General features: G+C 40.7%; 1 protein-coding gene and 1 long non-coding RNA gene across 6 annotated transcripts in view; one reads left to right on the top strand and one right to left on the bottom strand.

Annotated features, from left to right (window-relative positions):
- LOC121283129 overlaps positions 1-17,748 on the top strand; it is a 43,712-nt gene extending 25,964 nt beyond the window's left edge. The window contains exons 2-3 of the long non-coding RNA XR_005944194.1: positions 2,136-2,244; positions 16,749-17,748. This is a non-coding gene — a long non-coding RNA (uncharacterized LOC121283129). The remainder of the gene's footprint in view (positions 1-2,135; positions 2,245-16,748) is intronic.
- The window catches only part of LOC121283128 (DENN domain-containing protein 5A-like), a 337,338-nt gene that overhangs the window by 155,321 nt on the left and 162,817 nt on the right, over positions 1-19,200 (bottom strand). For all 5 annotated transcript variants that reach the window (XM_041197268.1, XM_041197266.1, XM_041197267.1 and 2 more), the window contains 2 exons: positions 17,743-17,958; positions 2,231-2,465 (listed from right to left, as the gene is read on the bottom strand). In XM_041197268.1, coding sequence (XP_041053202.1) covers positions 2,231-2,465; positions 17,743-17,958 — 451 coding nt within the window. The remainder of the gene's footprint in view (positions 1-2,230; positions 2,466-17,742; positions 17,959-19,200) is intronic.

The raw sequence follows: 19,200 nt of genomic DNA on the forward strand, positions 1-19,200 counted from the left end.
CAAGTAGCCGGATTGTGAGGGATGCAGAGAGGGAGAAAAAATGTGACCTAATGAAGGTCTGGAGAATGCCCAATTCAACTCCCATTACAACAGTTATAAGGATTATATGAAAAAGATGTTAAATAAACACAAGCCTTCAGTTCACTAGCTGCCACACATCAATTTTTCTCATTCTTCGTAACTGTATATCAGATCAGAAACAACAACATTTGATTAGAAATTAATGGCAGCTTAAGCCTTTTCATCAGCCAATACCCTGAAGTTTACCCAATAAAAGAATAATTCATTTAAGGGTAGCCTTGTTTGACTGTAACTGTTATAATTTCTGGCATCTTAATTAATTTGCTTACAAGTTTACATTCTCAGCCTCGACTAAAAGTTCACAAAATCGTTCATCATTGAACAGCTTGAACCTAAAATAAAAATATTTATATTAGGTGACAAATCTGCATCTTCTATTCCCCTAAGCTACTGGGTCAGTAAGTCCTTAAGGATGCTTAAATTTAGATAACTAAATATATAGTGATTTGGTAGAAGGACCGGCATGCACACTACCTTTAACCTGTTAGTGGAAGAGACCTGAGAATTCAGTTAAATATTGTTAATGTGCACCATGACTCAACTTTTATTAAAATTGTAAACTTATTTTTAGATAAGTATTTTTGAAATATATATCACCTGGTCAATTAAATATATTTAAATCCCTCTATTTTGATTTCTGCTGTTTTGTCCCTTACTACATCCTCTGATTGAAGGGACTTGCAAGCGCCCTGCTCTGGGGTCCCTACAAATTCCAGAGTCAACCAGGCTAGCAGAATTAAACAACAATGAATTAAATTTTTCATCCCGCATTCAGGAAAAGATTACACTCTGCTGAGTACTTCCTTTCACAAGGCCAGGTTTGAGAATTTGCCCTATATGAGTCAAAATTTGTGTTCCATACATCACAGTACAATATGCTGTAGTTTTCAATTGGAACTGATGGATGGCCAATAGACAGCTGGATATTCTCTGGTGTGTGCTATGAAAGCATAGTCATTGGCAAACAAGAATTCACTTAGTAATTGCTCTGTGATCTTTGTGCAAGCTTGGGCCTTTGAGATTGAAAAGGTTGCCACATGTCCTGAACTGAATGTGTAGCCCTATGTCAAGAACTTTTGATTGTTAACAAGAGAATGCCCAAAAAGTAGATGGCAAACAGAACTGGAGCCATTATTCAGCCTTGCTTGGTGCCATTGCTGACAGGAAAGGTATCTGATGAGGGAGTATTCTGCATCACACTGGCCATCATGAAATGAGCAGATGATCCTGATTATCTCTCAGGGCAGCCATACAGCCTTTTCCACAGGCAACTAGAACTACTACGCCGGAAATGTATCAAAATATGGGCATATTAAAAAAGTCATTTAACTGAAAAACAATTAAATACTTCACTCAAGCTCCACCAGAGATGTTCTGAAACAGTTTTCCTTGGTCAAATATTGCCAGCAATTGAGTAATTTACTCATTCTGCATCACAATTGTGCTTCAACGGGTCAATCACCATACCAAGTTTTGCTGGTACTAAGCAACTAGGTGCAAATGTGGCTACTAAGCATTCATCTGCTGTTCACATTTTTATGTCTATAAGGAAAGTTTTTTTACACATTCAATATGAAATGAATGGGCACTGTTTGAAGCAAAAAATCTTGTTGGCAGGATTTGAATCTTGCTGGCAAGGCTTAATTTGTTGCCCAGGTAAGTTGGATGATACCCACCACTAATTCAACATTGTAAGTCTTGTTCAGAAAAGCGAAATCACAACGGATTTGGGAAATGGGAAAATTTATATTGTTATACTTGTGATATATTGTTAGGGCAGAGTAAGAGGACGATTACTATACATATATATGGCCTAAGTATGCTTGAGGCCACATTCCTCTGGAACAAAATTCCTCACCTTACCAAGCAAAGAATTTGAGGGGAAAAATGTTTTTAAAAAAATCAATATCTTTACATAATGGAATTTATCTTTGGGAAGATGTGGTATTTATCTTTGGGAAGATGTGGATCTATCTGTGCTCAACTCACAGAATGCACATGTACATGTACAGCTAAAAAACAGAAATGCCCATTTCCTCTGTTTTTGACAACAGGTTCTACAATGAAATCAAAACAGACAACAGTCCACTGAAAGATAGGAATTAAGTGGAACATACATCAAACATTGGACATCCCATGACTCCCTCACCTGCTGCATCTATGGTAGTACATTTCTGATACATTGATGTACGAAGCGTTGGTGTTCTAACATTCAAACTTCTGATTTTGTCAACTCGGGCATCAAATACCCTTAAGATTTGGTCCTTATCATCATCATCATGGCACATTATTTTGTTGTCAATAAATGAGGCAAACATTTGTGTTTCAAGGAATCTGGACAGGAATGGCAGGTAAGGCTCTGGTTGGTCTGAAAGGAAAGAGGCCTGTGGGGAAAAAATACAAGAATGACTCAAAAAACATACAACCAATTACAGATGAAAGAACCATTTCAGTTGACAATTAATGAAAAGCCTAATGACCTAAACTTGGTCTGGAGCTGCTGCAGTTTATTTATAATGCAACATGCACCAGGTGAGTACCAGGTGTGATACTAAGCATGTATACTTAAACGTGTTACTTCATTGTTTTGGGTAGCATCAGTTCCTGGGAAATATTACAATAAAATTACTATTTTGGGCACTATTATTGTTCCAAGTGGCGGATGAAGTGGCTCTGCTCTTGAGCCTCTGTACACCAAGGATGACACCAGAGGTCATATGACTCTGGCAAGCCTATGGCCATATTGCACTTCTCCAAACATCCCCCTTTTCATAAAAAGGAAAAAACTTGCAAATCCTATCATATGCCACTGCAAGGCAGGCACATACATGAGCTACAATGAAAATCATCGCCCATGTACAAAAAATTGGTCATTCTAGTCTGACCCACTTCCGTTTGTCACTACTCACACATTGCACACATAACCTTTAAAGAATTCGGGTCCTCTAATGATACAAGTGTGGGTTGTTATTGGCTGTTTGTCTATTGTCTGTTCATTCCTGGAGTGATGGTGCCTCTCCAGGGAATTTTGCTGCCATGGCAAGTATTGTTGCTGATCCATTGCCTTTGTTGGGGAACAGTTGGCTTCTGGGACTGATGCTGTTCAGTTCCTTGTGCAGTTGGTGAACTCACATTTTCCTCGTCATCTGTCTGCTGTGAAGGAGCAGCTTCTTCAGTTGTATGTACATGTCTGCAGTTACGATGATGTATCTGGTCATTCATTTTCACTATGTACAATAAGGTGACAACTTCTCCACATACGTCCCAAGTTGCCAAGTGACTTTTGTTGAGAGTACTGAATGCTTGAACTCTGGCTGGCTCTCCAATTCACAGCTCTGGCAATGATTTGGCAGCTTTATCAAAGTGAAATTTAGCTGTCATTTCGTTTTGATTTTGTCAGTCACTCCTGTTATTGCTTCCACATCAATAGTGTATTAGCAATTGGAACAGTAGTTTGGGTGTGGTGTGACATTAGTCGCTGAACTGGACTACTTTCCATGCCCTCAGGAGGTGTGTTTCTCCACTCTAGGATTGCCTTGTACACCTCTGTTCTGGATATACTCGATTTTTTGATGATCACTTTGGAAATTTTCACCGCTGCCTCAGCCTTTCCATTTGACTGGGGGTAGTAAGGAGATGATGTGTAGTGCTGAATTTCCCAATCATTTACAAAGCACCTGAATTCTTCACTCATGAACTGAGAGCCACTGTCACTGCTCACAATGTCAGGAATGGTGGTCACTGGTGCTCATTAATGTCAGCTTGTCTAACTCCCAGTAGTCTGAATAGTAACCAACAGTGTTAAGATAAACAGTTCCAAGAGGCTAAAGAGATTTATTCCAAGTTTCATCCAGGGTCTGTCTGCATTGCCATGAGTCATGAGCAGCTCTTTAGTTTGCTCAGCTTGTTGTTCATTACAAGCACTCATTGACTGATATGTCCTTGAACTCATTGCACAAGTTTGGCCAGCAGAGTATTTCTCTTGCCTTCCTCAGCATAGACTCGATTCATTGATAGCTTGCTTAGATGCGCTTCAGCATCTTTTTCCTCATCTCATTCGATATGACGACTCTAGTTCCTTTGCACAAGATGCCATCTTGGGCAATCACTTCATTCCGTCATGCCCAATATTCTCTTACAGGAACAGATGTGTCTTTGATGGTTTCCAGCCATCCTTTCATCACTACTTTCTGTAGCACTTGGAGAATTGCATAGTTTGCTTGATCTGAGAAAGATACTTATCTGTCAGATTCAACGTCTCTGCTGGGTTGATGACTTCCAGAGCATGTATTGCTGCTGCTTCTGTTGAATTTGGAAGATTTCACATTCTGTACTGTCAGCAACTTTCTTCAAATGGAGTGCAGCTCTTGACAGCTTGTCAGTGATGTACATCTGCTTCCCCTGCTTGTACTTCACTTCCAAATGATATTTCTGCAAATGAAGTAACATCCTTGTAGATGCTTTGGAGCAGAAAGTAGTAGTTTGAGAAAAATGCTTTGAAGTGGTGCGTGGTCAGATTCTACTGTCATTTTGTCTCTTCCAAACATATACTGATTAAAATGCTCACACGCAAAGACAATAGCCAGGAACTCTTCTTAATCTGCGTGTCGCATCATTCAGTTTGCGTTAATGCTCTAGGTGCAAACGCAGCTGGTTATCCTTGCTGCATGAGGATTGCTCCAGGTCTTGTCTCACTGGTATCGCACTGCAGGGTGACCTAATCGTTGACATCATAGTATCTCAGCACTGGCATTGTCATCACTAATTGTTTGAAGCGAGTGAAAGCTGCTTCTTGTTCTTTGCCCAAAACCACTGAACATCCTTTAGTGAGCTTGTGTAGAGGTTCACACTCTGATGGCAAATTTGGCAAGAGCTTTGCTAGGTAGTTCACAAATCCAACAATCTGTTGCACTGCTTTCACATCTGCTGGTTGCTGCATCTCTGCTACAGCTCTCACCTTATCAGGATCAGGAAAGATTCCTTTTGCTGCCAGTACATGATCTATGTACTTGACTTCAGTCATCTTCAGCTTCAGGTCCACCAAGTAAACTATCTTTAGCAGTTTCACGAGATTCTGATCATGGCCTGCGATGGCTTCTTCCAACATATCTCCATATCCGTAGATGAGCAGATCATCCACAATCGCTTCCACTCCTGGAAGATCATTTGACTATCTCATGTTGTTGGCATTAATGCTCTTCCACAGGAGTAGAAATGCAAACAGCATGCGCATGTACCTCCCAAAAATGGTCTCCAGAACATAGTCAAGAAACTGCTGCTTTCATCCAACTTCACTTGCCAGTATCCATCTTTCGCATCTAGGGTGGTAAAGACTTTTGCCTTGGCAAGTTGTGGCAAAATTTCTTCAATGTTTGGCACAGGGTAGTGAGAGCTCCTCAAAACTTTAATGAAATCCTTTGAATCTATGCACACTCTCAGCTTTCCAAGTTGTTTTATGGCTAACCTCGTCTGTAGGGGATGTCACTTTCTTGATTACTCCCACCTTTTCAAGCTCGTCTATCTTGACTTTCAGTCTGGACTTGGTGGCAACCGGAACTCTCCTTGAAAGATACTAGGTTGATCACACTATTATCTACTTCAAGGTGAAATTCACCAGGAAGACATCCGAGACTCGTGAAAAAGCTTGGTAATTTTTTAGGATTTGTGCTGTGCGAAACACTGCAAACCTCTTCTGGTACCTGGAAGGTTATCAGTGAAAGCTTTTGTCTTGTTTCAGCTGAGTTGAGTGGATTTTGCTTAATGTTTACTATTTGGAACTGCAAATTTTCTTTCTACCCATTGGGGTCTCTTCTTGATTTGCCCGCTTGGCGTGTGCATTGTTCCATCACATAGCCTCAACTTTACCTTCAACGGATTAATTTTTGGGTCACCATCTTAAGCAGTTTCAAACAGGTATGCAAAGCTCATGATATCGTATGTAGCACTAGTGTCTATCTGACACTTCATGGAAAGGGTTTTTCCTATGGCGGGCAGGCTGGATGGGAATGGGGGCGGGCCTGATCGCCGCCTGCAATCAGTTCCGTGCCGACATTTCACGCAGGCGGGCCAATTAAGGCCTGTGCAGCGTAACACATGGCCAGTAGCGCTCAGCGCTACCTGTGTGGACGGGAGGAGGAGGGAGAGTCAGGGCCAGTGCTCTTTCACACATGTGCGTGAAAGAGCACAGCAATCTCCCTGAGGTGCGTCCAGTGTTCTCCCCCTCTTTCTGAGCTCTGGTGTTGAACATGATATTCATACATAACATTAATAGAGGGCTCAAAGTGGGTCCTTAAGGCCTCCAAAATTTCACGTGTGGTTTTTCTGCTCCTCAGTGAGGTCTAGAGGGCAATACAGCTTGTAGCACTCTTTCCCCAGCACTGAAAACAGAGTTGCTACTCTTATTCAGTTAGGTTTCTTGTTTAACTCTGTGGCAGTTTCATAGTTTTACCATTGAAACTGAAGGAATTTCCAATTTATGTTCAAACATGCCGTCACCTCCATAACAGCAGGTACTGGAAAATGCAAAGCCATACTGAGTTACCCAGTGACCGGTGTCCTGTACAAAGTTGCAGATTGAAGTTTTAATTATACTTGGCTGTTTCTTACAGCTGCTGGCTCTCTTACAGCTGTCAAAATCCACTCGCTTTCAGCTACACACCCCTGACACCATGTTCCAAGTGTTGGATGAAATGGTCTCTGTTCTCAAGCCTGTATACATGGAGGATGACTATCGTCCCATAACTATGGCAAGCCCATGACCATATTGCACAAAGGCACTTCTCCAAACAATTATCTGGCATAACCGGAATTTTCGTCCAGTAGTTTTAATAACCAAGTTGCTCTTCCTTAGTGTTGCACATGGGGAATCAAGATCAAGCAGTATCCAGGTCAAGAAGTGTTACAAGCAGGGCATCATTGGCAGAGGATGAAGGGAAGCTGGAAGCCAAGATGAAAAATATCTCAATGAGATGCAATGAAGGGTGTCTCAGAAGGGACAGAAGTTGGGCCACAATGTTTGGCAATGCGACTAGACAGTGAAGAAGGGAAGCAGACTGAAGAATCACAAGGGGTAGGCAGGGCCTTAGTTTAACTTTTCACCAAAAAGCAACATCCCCAGAAGTGTGGTACACCCCCAGTACACTGAATTGTCAGCCTCGACTACGTGAAGTCTCTGAAGTAGGGCTTGAACCCACATTTTTCTGATGCAAAGTGTCACCACTGAGTCAAGGCTGCTACTCTAATGTAGGCAACTTTTTTTAGCCATATAAAAGTGATACATTTTGTTAGGAAGAATAAGAGAAGCAATATAAAGGGTATAATTCTGCTGTGGGTGCAGTTCTGAAAGACTCATGGGTATTTGTGCTTAAGTTGTTGAATGTGGCAGGACTAGATAGCAAGGATGAGAAAGCACTTAAAGAGGTATATGGGATCCTGTGAAGATATAATGAACCTGCATAAAACACTGGCTTGGCACCCAACTAGCGTACAGCATCAAATTCTGGGCACTACACTTTAGGAAAGATGTGATGGCTTTAGAGAGGGTGCAGAAAAGATTCAAAAGAATGGTTCCAGAGATGAGGGACTTCAGTTGTATGGATTGGAGAAGTAGGGAGAAGATTGGGAATGGGTGACAACCAGACAGTCAAGTTGGACCAGACAGGTAGTGCAGGAGCCCCTGAGTACATCTCGCTCTTCAACCAGCACTCAGTTCTGGATACTGGTAAGAATGATGCTTCCTCTGGGAACTATAGCCAGGGCCATGTTCACATCACAGCAGGTGGCTCAACTGTACAAAGGAGCAGGAGGAAAACTGGAAAAGCAATAGGGGATTCTATATTTTGGAACCGACAGACATTTCTGTGGCTACAGATGTGATTCCACAGTCAAGGATGTCATTGAATGACTGTCAAGCAGTTTGAAGGGGAGAAGGCAAACAGCCAGAGATCAGGGTCCATTTCAGTATGAAGAACATAGGTAGAAATAGGGATAAAGTTCTGCATGAGGATTTTAGGGAACCAGGAAGACGACAAACAAGCAGGACCTCAAAGACAGTAGTCTCCAGGTTACTTCCCAGTGCCACTAGCCAGTGACTATAGAAGTAAGAGGAGAGAATAAATCAATGCACAGCTGGAAAGATAGCACAGGAAGAGAGGTTTAGATTCCTGCATTGGATTTTAGGGGAGTTGGGGGCCTATACAGGCCAACAGGTTGCCAACAAGTTGCACCTTAACAGAGCCAGTACCAATGTCCTCAAAGGGTGGTTTGTTAGTATTGTTGTTGGTGGCTGGGGTGGGCATTGGGGCAGTGGGGGTGGCAGGATATAAGCTAACTTGGGAGGGAACCAAGATTTAGCACCAGAAGCGAGGAACAAGGTGCACAGAGGATGCCGACAGACAGAAAATGCCAATGTAAGAAATATAATGAGCTGTGATCATACTAAGATGGAATGCAATAAGATCTAAATTAGGTTTACAGTGCATGTATGTAAAAACACAAAACGATGCAAAGAAGGTTGGTGAGCTGAAAGCACAGGTGGCCACAGCCACATGGGAATATTATGTTGTGAGAATATTATGTTGTGGTGATAACGGATACCAGGCTCAAAAAGGGCAGGACTGGATACTAAATATTCCTGAATACAAGGTGTTCAGGAAAGATAGGAAAGGAAAGAAAGGAAAAAGGGTGGCAGTCTTGATTAAGGAGAATAACACAGAGCTGAAGAGAGAGGATGTCCTGGAATGGTCAAGGAAAGAATCTATTGGTTAGAGCTAAGAAATAATAGGTACCAATTACACTACTGAGTGTATTCTATCTGCTACCAAGGAGCAAATTTGCAGGGAAATTACAGAGAAATGCATAAACTATAGAGTGGTAATAAAGGGGAACTTTAAATATCCTAATATAGACTAGGATATTAATATTGTAGAGGTCAGGGAGGGGATGAGTTTCTGAATTTGTGCAGGAGAAGCTTCTTAATTAGTATGCTTCTGCCCAACAAGGAAGGTGGTGTTGCTGAATCTTATCAAAAGGGAATGAGTTGGGTTGTCAATTGTATAGATTAAGGATAAGTATATACAGTGGGGGGCACACATTGGATAATTACTTGTGCATATATAAAGAGACACTAGCTGTTGTGTTATGCTGTGATTGTACAGGGGTTAATGCTTTTCCTTGTAGCTGCAGCTTCCTCAGTTCTCCGGGAATGTCATAGACCTGAAACAGTATAAAGAGACGCTGTGCCCCTTTTCTGTCAATTTGTTTATTAATTTGTCAATTAGTTTATTTGTCAATTAGTTTTTTTTTAAATTGGTTTATGATTTACAAAATAATTTCAAGAGACACCTCTAAAGGCATACTAGTCTGAAAATCCTTGATCTCAGAAGCTTAGCAGACTCAGGCCTGGTTACTACTTGGATGGGAGACTAACTGGGAATACCAGGTGCAGTAGACTTTATGCTCCTTTAAGGATCTGTCAATTTGTTAATTAGTTTATTTCTTTTACTGGTATACTCAAAAGAGTAGAAAGAGACACTTGCCCCTGTAAGAGGCTGTCAATTTGTTAATTTGTTTATTTTATTGGTATATGCAAAGGAGTATAGACAGACACCTGCGTCCACGCCCAGGTATCCTTGGTGAGAGACCCTTGGTGTGCGCAACTACACTTAAGGCCTTCCGTGAGTGCTAGCCACCACAGGGGTTGGAGTGGATTGTCAGTCACCGAAGTGATATTTTAATTTAATAAGTTTCTGTTAAAGTTGTTGAGACTTGTTACACTGCTGCTTTAAGGAGTTGTTAATTAGATAATTTGTTTAATTGTTTTGCCCAAAAGAGTATAAAGACACACTGTGAAGGTCTTGTGGTACAATGGGTAGCGTCCCAGCCTCTGAGCCAGAAGCTCCGGGGTTCAAGTCCCACTCCCAAGACTTGATGGCCAAGGAAGGTACATTTGTAATGCAACCAATGTATCAACCTGCAAATACTTCCAAAACACACCAATAGCAGGTGCTAAGAGTGAGAGAGATTCCTGGCCAGCCATATGATGGAAGGAATGTTGGGGCCTCTACCATCATTATCCATAGCTCCAGACTACAACATGCAGGTGTCTCACCTTGTCACTTGACCTTAAGGAGCTGTCTCTCCTTATAAAAAGAAAAATACATAAAGAGATACTTATTGACACAAGCATGGGCTGTATACTTAAGAGTTATACACTTATTCATAAAGTGAAACATTACGGAGTGCAGCCGACTAGCTGAGTGAAGACTTGGAGTTTGGTGAATAAAATGCTCATTGTGTAGGGGGTAACATGTTGGGATGGATTGAAGATTGGCTAGCTAATAGGAAACAGTTGGCTTAAATGGGTCTTTTTCTAGTTGGCAGGATGTGACAAGTGGTGTGCCATAGAGATCAGTGCTGGGGCCTCAACCTTTTACAACTTAGCTAAATGACTTTGATGAAGGGGTCAAAGGAATGGTTGCTAAATTTGCTGACAACACAAAGATAGGTAGGAAAGTAAATTGTGAGGAGGATGTAAGGAGGCTACAAAGTGGCACGGGTAGATTAAGTGAGTGGGCAAAGATCTGGTGTATAAGGTGGGCAAATATGAAATCGTTCATTTTGGCAGGAAGAATAAAAAATTATTTAAATGGTGAGAGAATGAGGAACTCTGAATTCAGCAGGAATCGCAGAAAGCTGGTATGCAGGTACAACAGGTAATTAGGAAAGCTAATAGAATGTTATCATTTATCATGAGGGGAATAGATTACAAAAATAGGGAGGTGAAGCTTCAGTTGTACAGGGCATAGATGAGACCACACCTGGAGTATTGTGTACAGTACTGGCCTCCTTATTTAAAGAGATGTAAATGCGTTAGAAGCAGTTCAGAGAAGGTTTACTAGACGAATACCAGGAATTTGCGGGTTGTCTTTTGAGGAAAGGCTGGACAGGTTCAGCTGTATCCACTGGAATTTAGAAGAATAAGAGGCAGTTTAATTGAAACCTTTAAGATATGGGGGGGTCTTGACAGGGTGAGGACTTTTCCTCTTGTGGCAGAATCTAGAACTAGGAGTCACTGTTTAAAAATAAGGGTCACTCATTTAAGACAGGTGAGGAGAATTTTTTTCTGAGGGTTGAGAGTCTTTGGAGCTCTCTTCCTCAAAAGGTGGTGGAAGCAGAGTCTTTGAATATTTTTAAGGTAGAGCTAGATAGATTCTTGTTTAACAAGGAGTGAAAGATTATTGGGGATAGGCAGGAATGTGGGGTTAAGGTTGCATTCAGATCAGCCATGATCTTATTGAATTATTGAATAAGTATTGAATTATTGAGGAGCAGGATCAAGGGGCCAAGTGGCCTATTCCTGGTCTTAATTTGTATGTCCATATGTAAATCTAAAACTGGGTAAAGATTGACTTCTGATCTCTTCCTTCACCAACTGGCTGTCAGAAGTTTAACATGGGTTAAGTGTCAGGGGAATATTTATGCAACTGTGATCATAGTATCAAAATGTTTAGATTAGCTGTGGAAAAAGGAAAAGGGGCAATCTAAAGTAAAAACACTTAATTGGAGTGGGGTCAATTTCAGTCAGGTGAGAATGAACATGTTCCAGGCAATTAGGAATAAATGATTTGCAGCCAAAACTGAAATGGAATAACGGGCTGCCTCTAAAGAGGAGTTGGTTCAGATACAGTAAGGTACATTCCCACCAGAGGGAAAGATAGGGAAACCAAAGCCAGAACTCTCTGGATGATAAAAGACAGTAAGATGAAGCAGAAAGAGAGAAAGTATGACAGATGTCAGATTGGTAATAAGTGAGAATCAAGCTGAATATAGAAAGTTCGAAGGGGAAAAGAAAAAGGAAATTAGAGAGACAATGGATGAGTCTGAGAAGAGACTGATAAGTAACATAAAAAGGAATTTAGAAGTCTTTTATAGGCATGCAAATAGTAAAAGGGTGGTAAGAGATGGGAACCAAAAAGAGTCTATGCATGGGGGCAGGGGGCATAGCTAAGGTACTGAATGACTATTTTGCATCTGTCTTTACCAAAGAATATACAAATGGCAAAGTCAGAGTAAAAGAGAAGGTTATTGAAATACTAGATGAGCTAACAACTGATAAAAGAGGAGATATTAGTAAGGCTGGCTGTATGCAAAGTTGATAAATCACCAGGACCAGATGGAATACATCCAAGAATGCTAAACAAGATGCTCAGAAAAGTAGGCGTGGAAATTTTGAAGGTCGCAGTGTTACAATCCCAGCTGATGTTAATACTGGATAAGGAAGATCCCAAAGTGAAAAGGTCCTAACTTTTTTTTATGAATCCGTGGAAAAAAAATAACATTCACAGGAGTCTGCTGATAAACTTTTAACACACAGAATAAAACATTTATTAAACAGGAAAAATGAACTATATTACACCAGACAAAAAGGTTGGAAAAATCTCAAAACAAACACAAGAAAATGATTCAAATATTCACTATTCCTTCACTCCAGCTATTTCTTTACAGACACATAGAAATTCTTGGAAAGATAAAACAATTTACCATATCTATATTATATTCAGGGCAAGTGTGTAGTACATGTGAACCATGGTGAGCTATGGACAGATACACCACACTTCAAAGTAAATGACACATACAACCAAATCAGATTCCATGGATTTCTCAACAACCCACTAAAACGCTTGTTACACTGTTAGCCAACCAGTCTCACTAAAGCTCCATCTTTTTCACGAGTGTTTCCAATCACCACATTTGAAAAATTTGTCTTGGAATTCTCTCCAAAGGTCGCTACCACTCAGACAGTTTCAACAAGAATACGCCTGCAGGATTTCCATCTGATCGTCAGGCCTTCTCTCGAACCCACTTTGCTTTAAGTCTGTTCCCCACAGCTGTCTAATTCAGAATCAATGCTCTGCTCCTCTCTCAACTTTGTTTAACAGGATGTATTTCTGATCTCCGACATTGTTCTTTACCTAGGACTGCCTTCTTGGATCAGTTTCTGTCCTATTCCCTTGTTTTGGACTCTCTTCTTGGTTTGGGACCATCTCCCTGTCCCCTTCCCTGTGTCCTGCTCCCTGGGACACCTTCTCTGCAATGGTGTTCTTCTTCAGGTCACCAGAACTGCAGTTTCACGCCATTTCACATTCCTTCTTTTACTTTTGCACATGTGCGCAAGGCCAATTGCTAGGCTAAAGAACGTAAAAAAGACAAACATTTCCCATCCAGCGCATGTGTGAAATTAACAAACCATGCATGTGTGGCCATCTCCCAGCTGGCACATGTGTAGGATGCTTGACGCCAGCTGGGAATTGTAGTTCCTGATCTTCAAACTCCTGACCTCTGACTGCCAATTAAGATAAGTATCAGAGTTCATCACAATAGAACCAGAGTCAATTACGGCACAGAAGAAAGCCATTCAGCCCATTGAGTCTATGCCAGCTCTCCTCTTTAGATACAGGGGTGGCGTCAGAGAACTAGAGAATTGCAAATGTTATACCCCTGTTTTTTTTTAAAAGAAAAACTACAGGTCAGTCAGTTTAGCCTTGACGGTGGGAAAGATTTTAGAAACCATTATCTGGGGCGTCCCAAAATCCAGAAGGACCTGAAAACCGGCAACTTGAAATTGGCAAGCAAACCCAATTATTCTTCTTGATTCTCTTCATTCTGTGATATTATGTTATCTTGGTTTCCGGAAAAGCAATGCTGTACCTCCTACTGGGTCTTTAATGTTGAAGGGTAACTGACATTAAAGAAGAACAAGAAGCTAGGTAAAGGTGGAGGGAGGGGTAGTACTGTTAATCAAGGATTGCACTGGTGCAATAGCTACAGAAGACCTCAGTTCAGGAGATTGGGATGTAGAATCAGTTTGGGTGGAGATAAAGAATAGTAGGGGAAAAGAAGTCACTCGTGGGAGTGGTTTACAGGCCCCCTAACTGTAACCACAATGTAGGACAAAGTATACAAGAAATATTGGGTGCCTGTGATAAAGTGATGGCAATAATCATGGGTGGTTTTAATCTACATATAAATTGGAAAAATCAGATTGGTAGTAGTAGCCCGGATGAGGAGTTCATAGAATGCTTTTGAGTTTCTTAGAGCGACATGCTCTGGAATCAACTAGACAGCAGGTTATATTAGACTTGGCATTGTGTAATGTGACAGGATTAATTAATGACCTCAGAGTGAAGGCACAATATGATTGAATTTTACATCTAGTTTGAAAGGGAGAAGAGTGGGTCTAAGGCTAGTATTTTAAACTTAAATAAGAACAACTATGCAGGCATGAAAGCTGAGCTAGCTGAAGTGAACTGGGCAGGAGATAGATCAATAGAGAAACAGTGGCAGACATTTAAGGGGATATTTCAGAATACTCAGAATAAGTATATTCCTACTATAAAGAAAAATTCTAAGGGGAGGACCCACCATCCGTGGTTAACTAAAAGTTAAGGAAAAAGCATAACTGCCCAAAGATGAGTGGCAGGTCAGATGATTGATTACAATATAAAGAATGGTACAGAATGACAAGAAGGTTAATCAGGAGACAGAAATTGGAGTATGAGAAGAAGCTAGTTAGAAATATAAAAATGGATAGCAAGAGTTTCAACAGGTATTTAAAAAGAAAAAAAAAGTACGTAAAGTGAGTTTTGGTCCCCTTTCGGGTGACAATGGGGAATTAATAGTAGACAATAAGGAAATGGCAGATGAAATGAACAAATATTTTGCTTCTGTCTTCACTATAGAAGATACAAAAAAAATTCTAGTAATAGCTGTAAATCAGAAGGTTGAAAGGAAAGAGAAACTTGGTGAAATACCAATCACTAGGGAAGGGGTATTGAGCAAACTGATAGAGCTGCAGGCTGACAAATCTCCAGGTTCTGATGGACTTCACCCTAGGGTCTTAAAAGAGGTGGCTAATGAAGTAGTAGGTGCGTTGGTGTGAATTTTCAAAAATTAACTAGATTCCAGAAAGATTCCATCAGACTGGAAAGTAGCAAATATACCGCCTCTATTCATGAAAGGAGGGAGGCAGAAAACCAGAAACTATAGGCCAGTTAGCTTGATGTCTGTCAGGGGGGAAGGGTATTAGAATCTATCATTAAGGAGGTTATAGCTGGGCACTTAGAAAAGTTCAAGGTAATTGGCAAAAGTCAGCATGGTTTTGTGAAAGGGAAATCATGCTTCACCAATTTATTGGAGTTCTTTGAAGCAGTAATGTGCTGTGGATAAAGAGGAGCCTGTAGACATGTGTACTTAGATTTTCAGAAGGCATTTGATAAGATGCCACATCAAAGGTTATTGTGGAAAATAAGAGCTTATCGTGTAGGGGGTAACAAATTAGCATGGAAAGAAGCTGGCAGAAAGCAGACTATGCATAAATGGGTCTTTTTCTGATTGGCAGGGTGTGACGAGTGGAGTCTGCAGAGGTCTGTGCTGGGACCTCAACCTTTTGCAATTTATATCAATGACTTAGATGAGGGGAACAAAGGCATGTTAGCTAAATTTGCAGATGACACAAAGATAGGTAGGAAAGTGTGTTGTGAAGAGGATGTAAGAAGGTTGTGGAAGGATATAGATTGAGTGGGTAAAAATCTGACAGAAGGAGTACAATGTGGGAAAATGTGAAGTTGTTCACTTTGGCAGGCAGAATAAAAAAGAAGTATTACTTAAACGGAGAACAGCTGCAGAATTCGAGGTGCAGAGGGATCTAGATGCTCTAATGCATAAGTCACAAAAAGTTAGTATGGAGGGACAGCAAGTAATTAAGGTGGCTAATGGAATGCTATCCTTTATTAGAGGAATTGAATATAAAAGTAAGGATGTTATGCTTCAGTTATACAGGACATTGATGAGGCCACATCTCAAATACTATGTGCAGTTTTGGTTTCCTTATTTAACGGAGGATGTAAAGGGTTAGAAGAGATTTACTAGATTGATACCTGGAATGAGCGGGTTGTCTTATGAGGAAAGGTTGGACAGACTGAGCTTGTTTACAGAGTTTAGAAGATTGAGGGATGACTTGATTGAAGTATATAAAGGTCCTGAATGGTCTCAACAAGGTGGATGTGGAAAGGATGTTTCCTCTTGTGGGTCTGCCCAGAACGAGGGGGCACTGTTTTTAAAATTAGGGGTCGCCCTTTATGACAGATGAGGAGAAACTTATTGAGGGTTGTATGGCTTTGGCTCTCCACTGCCTTGGATGGTGGTGGAGACGGGATCATTGAATATTTTTAAGATGGAGGTAGATTGATTCCCTTGCCTAACGAGAACCTAAGGTTATCGGGGGTAGATGGGAATGTGGAATTCGAAACCCAAACAGATCAGCCATAGTCTTACTGAATGGCGAACAGGATCGAGGGACAAATGGCCTACTTCAGCTCCTCTTTCCTATGTTCGTATGTTGGTTCCTTCAGCTGTCCACTTCTTCTTAAGAAGCATAACTGACAGGTGACCTTGTCAAAGAAGTATGGGAGTGTTATTTCTGTTACAACCAGCATTCTGATTGTATCAGGGTTGCTGGAAAAACGCATCTGGACGGCTCCCTTACTACTTCCCAGAGCTAGTCAAATTTCCCAGGGACAGCTGGCGAGTAAGAACAGAAGCCTTCAGGCCAGTGGCAAGTATCTAATTCAGGCTATATTGAGGGTCATTAATTGTGATTTTGTCCACAGGTTCCGTAGAGTTTCAGTGGCTCATCAACTGTAACGAGGCGAGAGCTCAACAGGAGGAGGCTGTTGTTTGTAACTTTATTTTTCATAATTTATTTCCTGTATTATAAGTATTTTATGGATTATAAGTGCAGGACCCAAAATCCCCAAATCCGGCACATGTCCAGTCCCAAGCTTCCCAGATATGGGGTCTGGTACCTGTATTTCAGACGTTGCTAAGACTGGATAACAAAACAATTTAAGAGCGTCATGGTTCATGCAATAAATGTAGTGGCAGGAAACTGGGTCCTTGGCCATGGGTAAAACTGTGCAACACTGAAAACACGTTGTTTGAGGATTGAAGAAGAACTGATGCATGAGTGGAGATGTTATCTCAATTCGTCAGGATGTCCAGGTTTGCAGCATGCTTAAAAGGGAGCAGAGGGGAGAACTTTGGGGCACAGCTGACCATTACTGCATGCTAGCTGTAGGTTTTCTTGCAGCAGATGGCACAGCTGTCAGTGCTTTCCTAGTGATTCTGACCAACTACAGGCAAAGCTGCTCTGATAAATTCAGGTAGGTGTGCCTCTACCTTTTAAATGCAGGTATGAGGATGCTATTACTTGAGCACAGTCTGTCTCAGCTGCATTTTATCTCCTTCATCCAAAAAGTAGTTAGCAAAAATGGTGTGAAATCACATGGTCTCAAAGCCTCCGGTGCAATTCAGTGTTGACAAACGGAGAGAAGAAACAGAGGTTAACAAAAAAAAAACATTTTTTTAAACAAGTCTTATTTAAGAGTCCCAGTCAAAGAGTTCTTTCTCAATGTGAGACACTACTTTCAGAAGAAGGGTGATAAGGACTAGAAAAGCAGGAGAAAAAGTGGAGGATAAAGAACATCTGATTTTTAAAAAAAAGCAATAACATAATGTCTTCAATAACTATAACCTTGTATGCATCCCTCCAAGCTCCACTTAAGAGACATTTAACAAACAACGTATCTTTCGCATTTAACTCACCTTATCAAAGTTCTGCATTTGTTCCCGGTTGCTGAACCAAGATTCCTTGTCCTGGTTTGGCTGAATTACAAACACCTCATAATCTGCAAACATCTGAGTAAACCGATTGGCAAAGACTTCCCTGATTTGGATGTTGAGCTGATGAATCTTCAGCTCCTCCTCATCACAGTGAACCTTCAAATCTTTGTTACTTCCAGCTTCCTCTCTCAATTCCAACTGCAATAATACAACAGGCAACAGGTCAATCATTCCTTAAGTTTACCACACTGCTTGTAGGGATGATGGGAATCCTTGAAGCCACCTTGATGTCACTAATGAAGATATTTAGCTACTGTTTCGATAATGCATTTGCTGAAAGACTGCTGCTTATTTAAAGAACATTGTGTAGATTTTCTGATTCTTCAAAACATTACATATAGTTTACAACCATTCTACATGTGGGATAAAAGGCTCCCATTGAGGCAAGATGCTCAATCTGAACTAAACAGGTATAGCTTTTGGCTAAGTCTACTTCATAACACTATTTAGGACATCACTAACTGACATCATGTAGAACAACTTGATCTGCTTATTGTTGAGATCACATTAAACAATGGCGTTTAAAACTGCTGAGTTTTTCCAGCTATTTTTATTTCACATTAACTTTCTTTTTGGATAAATGCCATTGTTTAATATACAAAACTTGTGACTAAATAACACATTTACTAATTTGTTTTTCTTTTTAAAAAGAACATGCCCTGCACTTTGAACTTGTGGAAATAAGCAATGTCAGAACTAAATCAAGCTTTAGGAAAGAAATGGCATGAAACAATATCTAGATTATTTTATAAAAGAACAGCAGCTGAAAAAATCATTTTATTCAACCAATAATGGTGAAATAAAGCTTCTGTGAACTATAGTCAGAATGAAAAATTAAAGTTTGACATCACAGCAAATCTGATATCACAGCAGAAGCTATGCAGAGCTCAAGCTTTGCAATCAGTTGCACTTTTTTAAAAAATATACAGTTGCCAAGTACTTGCAAAATTATCTATTTCTCTGGCAGCTTTTAATTAAAAGTTTTGTTCAGCTCCCAGCAAGAGCAGCTGACTGGAATTAAGAGAAGTATTCAGAGTGGAAACTGGTGATCTTCCAGTGCAATAGGAGTTCAAACCTGGATATTCAACACCTGGATTGAATACAATTTGCAGCTCATAACTTTAATTAACCTGCCATCTAATCAATAGGAAAATTGAAATGTGCACCTGTTAAGAAAATACCAGGGAGGTCTTGTGGCAGTGATGGCATCCTTACCTCTGAACCAGAGGCTCTGGTTCAAGTCCCACTTCAGGACTTCATGGCCACATTCATAACGTGGCCAAACAGGTTGATCATCATCCTGTAAACCCTTGCAATATGCCTGATGGCAGGCAGAAAAAGCGGGAAAGTTTCCTGGTCACCCATACTGCAGAAGGCAAC

Source organism: Carcharodon carcharias, chromosome 10, assembly GCF_017639515.1.
Source record: "Carcharodon carcharias isolate sCarCar2 chromosome 10, sCarCar2.pri, whole genome shotgun sequence".
Lineage (NCBI taxonomy): Eukaryota > Metazoa > Chordata > Chondrichthyes > Lamniformes > Lamnidae > Carcharodon > Carcharodon carcharias.